Genomic DNA, 10,544 nt, shown 5'->3' on the forward strand with positions numbered 1-10,544 from the left:
CTGCTTGGAAGAAAAGTTATGACTAACCTAGACAGTGTAACCAACCAAAAACAGAGACATTGCTTTGCCAACAAAGGTCTGTATAGTCAAAGCTATGGTTTTTCCAGTAGTCATGTGTGGATGTGAGAGATGGATCATAAAGAAGGCTGAACACTGAAGAGTTGATGCTTTTGAACTGTGGTGTTGGAGAAGACTCTTGAAAGTCCATTAGACTACAGGGAGATCAAGCCAGTCAATCCTTTAGGAAATCAATCCTGAATATTCATTGGAAGGACTGATGCTTAAGCTGAAGTTCCAATACTTGGCCACCTGATGCGAAGAGCTGACTTATTAGCAAAGACCCTGAAACTGCGAAAGACTGAAGGCAGGGAGGAAAGGGGATGACAGGGGACAAGATGGTTGGATGGCATCACCAACTCAATGGACATGAGTCTGAGCAAGCTCCAAGAGATGGTGAAGGGCCGGGAAGCTGCAGTCCCAAGGTCAGAAAGGGTCGGACATGCCCGAGTGACTGAAGAACAGCCACACGGCAAGTGTGAATGTCTTTTATTTAAACCAGAAATTGTGACCCAAGTTGAGTAAAAGAAAAGCTGTAGATACAGTTATTCTTCTCACAGAATCTACTTGGAAATATTTCACAATAAAAATCACCATGGCTCAGCAGCTGGGAAATGAATGTTAAACAATTATTTGAAGCCAGCCAGGTATAATTTCAAAGTTGGAAAGTCCAGGAACAATTTCTCCAGTTTAAGAAATATTGTTACACCCTGCCAAACCAAAGGGAATGCTGAATTAAAGACATCAGATAGTATAAAACAGGCATTAGGATGTCTGGATGGTTCTCTATATTGTGATGCATTGAAAATATTCAACTGAGAAGCCCAAGGTAGTTCTTTACTTCAAAGAGTGATGGAATATATTAGTTAAAGTAAAGGCTAAGCTTCTATTACAAAGAGTCCCAAAGGTACAGTAGCTTAAGTATATGGAAGTTTGTTTCTTCCCTAATCCTGAAGTGAGCTGTCTACATTTACAAGGTAGTCCCACAGGCATTCAGAAGGTCATGATCTTCTGTCTTATTGCTCCACCGTCCTCCAGGGCAGGGTTTCTCAATATTGCACTATTAAAATTTTGAGCCAAATAATTTTTTTGTTGGGGAGAATGATATGACTATCATGAGCATTTTAAGATTTTTAGCAGCATCCTTGGTCTCTACCCACTAGATGCCAATTGTACTTCCACCTACCAGTTTTAAAAAAAAAAATATCTGCAGATGTTTCCCAATCTTCCCTGTCGAGAAAAATCATCCAGTTGAGAACCACTGACTTGGATGTCATTATCATCTGCATGGTCAAAAGCAAATCTTAGTTTTCCATGTTATAGATTGAGGAAATGGAAAATTTAAGGAGAAATGAATGCACATTGCCTAATGCTCAGACCCAGAAGCAGTATGTATTATTCCATCCACACTCATTGATGAGAACTTATTCATGTGTCTTCAACCAAATATGTATATGCTAATGCGAAAGATTTAGTGGAGTGCAAAAAAACTGATAAGTGAAAGACAGAAGGAATTCCTGGAGCCATGTCTTGTGTATTCAAGAGAGGATGAGATCTAGTAAAGAAGTAGAGGGGTGGGCCTTAGATAGGAGCATGGGGACATGAAACATACAGAACAGAATTAAGAGAATAACTCTTGACACAGAGCTTCTAGGAGCTTTTTCCTCCTATGTTTTATTTCCTCTATGAAAATGGAAAATAAACCATCAGATAAGAATTGTGATGCATATGGAGAGTTGTAGGTTTTGGAAAATGGGAAAAAAAGAGCAAATAAGTCATTTAGGAAAGTGGAAGAATGAATGGACTTCGGAATGTTGAATAGGATGGCCTGAACATACTAATGAAATGCATGCAGTCTGTCTTGCCCAGCTCTTTGAGACCCCATGGACTGTAGCCTACCAGGCTCCTTTGTCCATGGAATTCTCCAAGCAAGATACTGGAGTGAGCTGCCATTTTCTATTTCAGGGGATCTTCCCAATCCAGGGATTGAGCCTGCATATCATGTGTCTCCTGTATTGGTAGGCAGATTCTTTACCTCTATGCCACCTGGGAAGCCATTGAGGGTTCCCCCAGTGTCTGTGACCATGAATTTAAAGTGAGGCCCACTTGTATGTTTTTCCCTGCTGAGCCTTATGCTTCAGGACAGGAATAGGCAGAGTGTTGGATTTACCTAGGGTTATAGCCTGGTGGGCTGCCGTCTATGGGGTCGCATAGAGTCGGACACGACTGAGGTGACTTGTCAAGTGAGTACAACAAACTGAGAAAAGGGTTAGGAAGTCAGCATATATGCAAGAGGGTGAATGACCATGGAATTTAAATGGTACAAAGACGGGAAAGAGGAAATCAAAACAGAGAGGAACAATGGTAGAACTGGAAATCCCAGTAGGGTTGAAGAATTGCCGATGGTGGGGTAATAGAGGGAGTGACCTAGAAAGGATAAAAGCTGGTAGTCAGCTAGTTGAATGCAGGAGCCTGAGAGGGGCTTACAGTTACTGGTAGTGACAAAGTCTGAGAATGAGCACGGGGATTGGTGGCTGCAGTAAGGTAAAGACACGATCTAAAAGAACAGAGCTCAAGGCATTGAGATCCAGGGTGAAAGAATCTTCTACGTGAACATTTAAATTGCTAAATTAAGAAACTAGTCAGAAAGTGACAATAAGCCAATGATCCAATGAACTGAGAACAATGCTGTTGCAGGTAGATCACAATAGTTGAGTCTGTAGCTGATGACGTGAGTTTCAGGACCAGAAGAAGGGAAGGCACCTGCCCTGAAAGAGGATAAGAGGGAGGAGGACACCCACCCATCTCCAAGTCCAGTAGTGAGAGGACCAAGGAAAGAAAAAGTAAAAGGGTTTCTGGGCTGGCAGTGTCCTCGGAGGACAGCCAGGTTTCCGCCAGAGCCAGAAGGGAAAAGAAATCTCAGAAAACAAAGTGAGAATACAGTGGAAATATTTCAGGAGTTGTGGTAAGTGAGAGACAGGGACCAGATATGAAATGTACCAAACCTTATGAAAAGTAGAATGCAGGAAATGAAGGGGGACATGGACACCTGTCAGCAGCAAGGATAGAGAGCATCTTATTAGATACATCCCAGTGCATTCAAGTCAAAAGTAGAAGGGCAGATAAGAAGGTTAAGTAACAAATCAGCATATCTATTCCTGTCTAAGTTTCCTAAATCTTATTTATTTGGATGCTTTATATTGGTCTCTAGATTAATTGTCCTTCTCAGTTTTTGTTTGAGTCATCTGATCCCCAAACAGCGGCTATTCCAGTTGCCGTTTCATATATCACAAGAATTCTGTGGGTTAGGAGTTCCAGTGTGGCTTGGCTGGACATAAGTTGTTACCTCGTGATGATACACAACTGACAAATGGGTGGGTTTAGCAACCGACTGGAGCTTTGGTGGGATGGCTGAAGGTCATCTGCGACTGTCAGCTGGAGCATCTATACATGGCCTTGCAGGACGGCAGTCTCAGGGTGGCAGGATTTCTTATACGGCAGCTGGCTTCCTCCAAAGCAAGCATCCTAAAAGAATCGAATGGAAGCAGCGTAGCTTTTTCTGATTAGTTTCAGAAGTCATTCAGTCACTTCCTCCACATGCTATTGATTACAAAAGAGTCCTAAGCCTAGCTCAATTTCAGCAGGAAGGAAATTGGATTCTGCCTCTTGAAGGGAGAATGGCAAGGTAATACTTCTAAGGAACATGCAGAGTGGGAGATATCATTGTGGCCATCTTTGACCAATATTATCTGTCCTGGTAACACAAGTGATACGTAACAGCTGTGTTTGTATAACATTACATTACACACAGTTGAAAGGGTAAGAGTTGTTGTATTGTGTTAATCCCTCAGTTGTGTCCAGTTCTTTGCAACCCCATGGATTGTAGCCCGCCAAGCTCCTCTGTCCAAGGGATTCTCCAAGCAACATTACTGGAGTGGGTTGCCGTTCTCTTCTCCAGGAGATCTTCGTAGCCCAGAGATCAAACCTGGGTCTCCTGCATTGCAGGCAGTTTCTTTACTATCTGAGACACAAGATACCCCTGAAAAGGGATTTTCAGGTTCAAACACAAAAGAACTGTAAACTGAATTTGAGATAAAACATTAAATGTATACGTCTTTTTTTTTTTAGGAGAGTTTAGAAGATCCACAATGGAAAGTTTATATCACACCTCAGAGTTTTCGGAAGAGGAATCCAGTGGGTATGATAAATCAAGTTAAACTTTCTACTAAGTATCCACATTATACAAGATACTAGATATTAATACAATGTAATTTCTCCAAACACACAGAAAAAGTAACTTCATCTAATACATGATAAGTCATAGATAATACTGAAACACCATTTTTTTAAAAAAAAATCACAAATGTACTTTACATAAGGTTAAGTACTTTTAATCTTTTCAGCTTTGTCTAAAAATTACAGAATACAGAATGCAGTCAATCCTTGAACAACATGGAGGTCAGGGGTGCTATCCCTCCTCCATACAGTGGAAAGTATCCATATGACCTACAGTCAGCCTTTCACATACTTGTTTCCTCCATATCCTCAGCTCTGCATCTGCAGATTCAACCAGCCACCAATTGTATAGTACTGCAGTATCTACTGTTGAAAAAAGTCTGCATATAAGTGGACTCCCAAAGTTCAAATTCATGTTGTTCAAGATCAATTGTAATGTGACAAGTGTGTGTGTGTGTGTGTTTTTAACTTTCTAGCCCAATATAAAATTTCTTAATTTATTTCAGATTTTCAGGTAATCAGAAAAAATGACACTTAAACCAGCTTTTGATTCAGCAACAAAGGAAGAAGAAATTTATCATACCACCTCAGTCTTCAATACCTGTTACAGGAGCATGTTACAAATAATACAGATAGAGTTGTAATAAAGATAGGGCTATAACAAAACTATGACTATGTTTTCATTGGAATTTGTATTATAGTTTACTACAAATTTAGTCTAAAACATTTAAATTCTTGAAAAATAAATTTATCTCAAATTCTTAGGAATACCAATAATTATCCATAAGCTAAACTGTAAAATTTCCCTCTTATACATTATTCTACGAGAAATAGTGCTACTTTAGAATTGAAATTTGGTTGTGTCTAATGAGAAAATCATTTTAAGCTTAAGGAAATCTATGCTGAATAAAGGTGGGTAAAGATTCATTAAAATTCCAGAGAATCTTTTTAATATACATAAAAGGATTGTAAGCAATAGAGACTACCATATTGATAAGTACTGCTCCAACAGTTTGCTTAACCTGGGAAAGTAAGAATAATTTTACTTTTTGTACATAATTGGTTAAAATTTTTCCACATACATGACTATACATTGTGTATAGTATGTTTTATTGTATTAACAATAAAAACTATTAAAGACAAAAATGATTCTGTTACCATAGTGTAAAGTATTTCCTTAAGCATTTTCTTTACAAATACACCATCTCATCTCACTCTGTTTAAAAAGATTGACTATGAGAAAACTTTTGTTTGCTCTATAAGAACAATTCTAGCTTTGAAGTTCTAAATCCAAATAGCAGATGCTTGTTTTTCCTCTCTAAAACCATTTCTGTAATAGCAGCCTTTTGCTAGAGTGTCTTCTTAAACTAAGTTTAAGATCCCTTAAAAAGATGTTTGGAAAGTTCTGTGGGAATATTTCTAATCCCCACATTTTTGAGAACACGTCAGGACATTAGGTATGTGAAACGTAAGCCTGTCGGGAAGGTCAGCAGAAACTAGGATTTACAGTCAAATGCTAACAGCTACACTGCTCTCCCTTCTGAGAGATTTAATCAAAAGGTTTCTGTGGTGGTTTCTCCTTAAATTTCAATTTGAGTCATTTTTATTTGTGAAACTGAAAACAAAATCAAGCGTTTATGATGACAGATGCAAATCACAATCGCATCAAATGCTAGTTCTTACCTATAAAAGGCTCTTCCATAAATAATGCAGCAAGGACCACTAACTGAGCAGGTATAAGTATTTACAATGGTCTCTAATTCCTTTTTTATCAAAATGACAGCACCTAAAATACAGCATTCCATGATGTACCGCAATTACTTGAGCTTTCAGGTTCTTCTTTTAAAAACTGGTACAATATCATCATGCCTTTTCAACTTTTCATACTTTCTCATAAGAATCCCTGAAAGTGGTAAAAATAATAAAAAGTGTCCTAGGTTACAATAAACAGTATCTTTGTGCTCCCACATTTTAGGTTAACACTGATAATATCCTGGGGTAGATATGCGCTGATCTAATTTTTATAGGACCGTTTATTCTCTTTCTTTATTTCTTCCCTTCTAGGGGCCTTCCTTTCCTCTCATAGGGCGGTGATAGCATCTGCACAGGAATGATAGTATATATAGAAATGTAGAAGACATTTCTGGTTAACTTTCAAGAGTCTCCTTTAAAGGTGAAATATAGGGAGTCTTTAGAAAAAGAAATGACCATAACTTCCATTAAGTTGAAAAATTTTAAATGCCTTCTTTCCAAAGTTACTTTACCCAGATATTTTTCAAGGAATGTAGTATATAAACATTACTACTAACTGATATTTATCTCTTCTCCCATTGCCCCCTACATACATGCCACAGAAATTATAAACAGTGACCTGGAGAATAATGTGGTCATGTAATTATTTGGAGATCCTTATTTTGTAAAAAAAAAAAAAAAAAAAAGACCCAAATTGACTGAAAATCAAATAAAAAGATTCAAATGCTCTAGATTTAGTTTATATATTACTAAAAATTGATTTTGTTTCCAAACATCTTGCTATTGTTTCTAACTTCTCAAGCTCTATCTGACATAACAGTTCATAAAATCTTACCTATAAACAATGAAATTGCAACTGATTATATTGTTATTGTCTCTAAATTTTTGAATATATATATATATATAATAACTTTACATTTTATATAACTAATTATATGTATATATAAATATGAATTGTATCAATATTAAAAAAAGTTTTTCATCATTATTTGCTTAGACAATAAAGAATTTACCAGGGTGAATAAATTTGGCATCAATTAGCTTGTCACCATTTGTAATCCCTAAACTTTAAAACATGTTCAGAATCCACTAGTGGTCAAAGAAATACAAATTGAAGCAGCAGTGTAATCCTAACATTTTGTCTACCATATGATCAATATTTGAAAAGAATAAAAAATAACCAGTGTTACATGGTAGGTAAAACAAAGTAGAAGTGTAAGTTGTGAAAAATAAATTTTTTTTTACTCTCAGAGCAAATGAACAGCATGTACCAAAAGCCTTTAAACATTTTTTAACCCTGAAATTTCATCTCTAACAATTTGTCTTAGGAAATAATTAGACAAGGGAGAAATATTGAAAATGCAAAGCTATTTATTGAAGTTCCTTTTGCAGGCTAGTATATGAATAAACAAAACCTATTAACAGATTCAACCTAAATACCCAATAATAATAAATTAGTCAAATAATTTATAGTAGTATTAATACCTTCATGGGCTTCCCTGCTGGCTCAGTGGTAAAGCAGTTGCCTGCCAGTGCAGGTGATGACAGTTCAATCCTTGGGTCTCCCCTGGAGAAGGAAATGACAACCCATCCCAGCATTCTTGTGAAAATCCCATGGACAGAGAAACCTGGCAGGCTACAGTCCATGGGGCCACAAAGAGTCAGGCCTGACGCAGCAGTCAACAGCAGTGACGCCTTCATGCTAGGCATGTTAGTTTCTATTGCTGCTACAACAAATTACCACAAATTTGGTATTTATATTTACATTTATATTACTGAGTTTGCATAGAAGCAATTCCTGAAAGATATACCACTTGATGTTAACAGTTACTTATGAAAGCTAGAGTTACAAGTGATAGATTTTTTTTTTCATTTTCTGTATTTAAACCCATGAGCATGTATTGTTGGCATATTAATACATAAATAAGTATAAGGCAAAATAATTTCTCTACTTTTTCTTCTGTGACCTTAGGAGAAAAATTCCCTCAATTTTTACCCCCCTCTCCTTTATTTTAAAGATTCATTATTTATTTATGTATTGATTTACTTTTGGCTGTGCTAGGTCTTCAGTGCTGCACACAGGCTTTCTCTGGTTGTGGCTGGCAGGGTCTACTCTCCGTTGGGGTGCACGGGATTCTCATTGCAGTGGCTCCCCATATTGCAGAACACAGGCTGTTGGGAGAGGGGGCCTCAGCAGTTTCAGCGCGGGGTCTCAGTAACTGTGGCTCGCAGGCCCTAGAGCTCCGGCTCAGGAGCTGTGGCACTCCGGGCTCCGTTGTTCCAGGGCATGTGAGAAGCTTCCGGACCAGGAACTGAACCCATGGCCCCTGCATCGGCAGGCAGGTTCTCACCCACTGGACCACCAGGGAGGCCGCCTCAGCCCTGTTTCTCATCAGAAAAATGAGCTACATGTTTTTCTCATCCTTTCCAACTCTAAGACTTTCTGATTCTAAATCAGCCACTCAACTCAGGTTCGATCTAAACTTGAAAAAAAAAGAAAGGGAAAAGGGGGGAAATTTTAAGGATGGAAGGAAGCCATCAAGGATATAAGAAATCCTTTTCATTTTGCCAATTTCACACACTGCAGAAAACTATAATTGCTTTTTAAGGCAACATAATTCATTCAAGACTGAGGTTCCCAATGAAGTTGTTTATTCACCTTTGCTAATTGTCAAGATGCTCTTGATTTATTCTAGCTTCTAAACTACATGTCCTGAACTGTTATTATTAAAGCAACAGCTCTGAGGATATTGTAAATTATCAGAGACAAGACAGAGAAGCTACTAATGCATCCATGGAGCCAACATTCATGATGGAGAACACAAAAGATGTCTTATCAAATGAGTAAATACACAAGACACATTGTTATAAAAACTTGAAGGATATAAATGAGATATGATAGATAATAATGGAGAAGGGCCATAAGGGAAGGACTCTCTGAGGAAGTAACATTTGAAGAGAGACCTGCAAGATTACTCCATCTCCATTTGGCTAACTATAACAAAAAAAGATGGACAATAATAAGTGATCAGGACAATGCAGAGAAACCGGAGCCCTCAGACATTACTGAGAGGAGTACCAAACGATGCAACTGCTTTTGAGAGCAGTTTTGCAGTGCCTCGAGAAATTAAATATAGAATTATAACTCAGAAATTCCAATTCCACCCCTAGATATCTTCCCCAAAGAATTGGAAATATATATTTAAACAAAAACATGCACATAAATGTTCATAGCAGCATTACTCATAATAGCTGAAAAGTAGAAAAACCCAAATGTCCCTAAACTGACAGATGGATAAATGAAATGTAGTCTATCATAGAATGGGGTGTATAAGGGTTGCACACCTTTGTGAATATACTGAAACCACTAAACTGTGCAGTTTTTTAAAGTGTGAGCTTTATGTTTATAAATAAGGGATAAGCAAGCCGTACCTCAATAAATCTGTTACTTTTGAAGTAATGATAAAAATAATATGGGATGACAGCATCTGTTTCATCTTCCTCATGAGTTTTATCAAATTTAAAATGAGTTAATATGTATAAAGTACTTAAAGGAAAATACTTGACCCATTGTAAGTGCTGTAGCACTGATAAATAAGAAAATTTCCTGTCAAGGTAAAAGTTAATGTTTTGATATACATTCCCACCCCTTCCAAACACATAGTATTAATGGAATAAACATAAAAATAATTTGAAATATATACAACCAATAAACTACCAGTATTTAGAATTTGATAAATCTACACAAGATCAATAAGAAACACTATAACAGAAAAATGAGCAGCATGTAAGAATAATTCGTAGGCAAAGGACTCCAGATAGTCAATAAAATATGAAGCTATCAACTTCACAGTTAATCAGGAAAATGCATAGTAAAGTAAGAAAATACATTTTATACTCACCCACCTACTCCAGGGTTCTTGCCTGGAGAATCCCAGAGACGGGGAACCTGGTTGGCTGCCATCTACGGGGTCACACAGAGTCGGACATGACTGAAGCGACTTAGCGGCAGCAGCAGCACTTTGACAAAAAAATAAAAAATTCTAATAACCTCAAGTGTTGATGAGGATATGGAGAAATAAACATTTTAGAGAACAATTGGACACTATCTAGTAGATCTGACACTGTATTGGATAATAAAGTTAAAAATACTTAGAATGTATGAACCAGAAATTCCATTTCTAAGCACATTCCCTAAAGAAATGAGACAAACAGAATTTTTATTGTATCCTTGTTTATGGTAGTGAAAATTGAAAAGTATCTATTAAAATGAGTAGGGATTCACCATGGTATTGGTATGATAGAAACCATATAGGGTAGTTGATAAGTGAATAAATGAACTAGCATGCCTAGCAAGGACAAATCTCCAAAAACTAATTTTGTACAAAAAGAAATGTTTCAGAATAATTTGTATATTATATATATACATATAGAACAATGTGTATATTTTAAAAATTTTTAACATGTGAAACAGTGCTATATATTTTATACACTCATAT

General features: G+C 37.0%; 1 protein-coding gene across 2 annotated transcripts in view; it reads left to right on the forward strand.

Moving 5' to 3' along the window:
- The window catches only part of TTC29 (tetratricopeptide repeat domain 29), a 244,286-nt gene extending 238,836 nt beyond the window's left edge, over positions 1 to 5,450 (forward strand). The window contains exons 12-13 of one of the 2 annotated variants that reach the window (XM_020901271.2): positions 4,186 to 4,255; positions 4,800 to 5,450. In XM_020901271.2, coding sequence (XP_020756930.1) covers positions 4,186 to 4,255; positions 4,800 to 4,824 — 95 coding nt within the window. In that variant the 3' untranslated portion in view covers positions 4,825 to 5,450. Of the gene's footprint in view, positions 1 to 4,185; positions 4,256 to 4,799 lie in introns of those variants that run through there. The other variant, XR_002315255.2, reaches the window with a different exon arrangement.
- Positions 5,451 to 10,544: the final 5,094 nt, after the last annotated feature.

Source organism: Odocoileus virginianus, chromosome 12, assembly GCF_023699985.2.
Source record: "Odocoileus virginianus isolate 20LAN1187 ecotype Illinois chromosome 12, Ovbor_1.2, whole genome shotgun sequence".
Classification (NCBI taxonomy): Eukaryota; Metazoa; Chordata; class Mammalia; order Artiodactyla; family Cervidae; genus Odocoileus; species Odocoileus virginianus.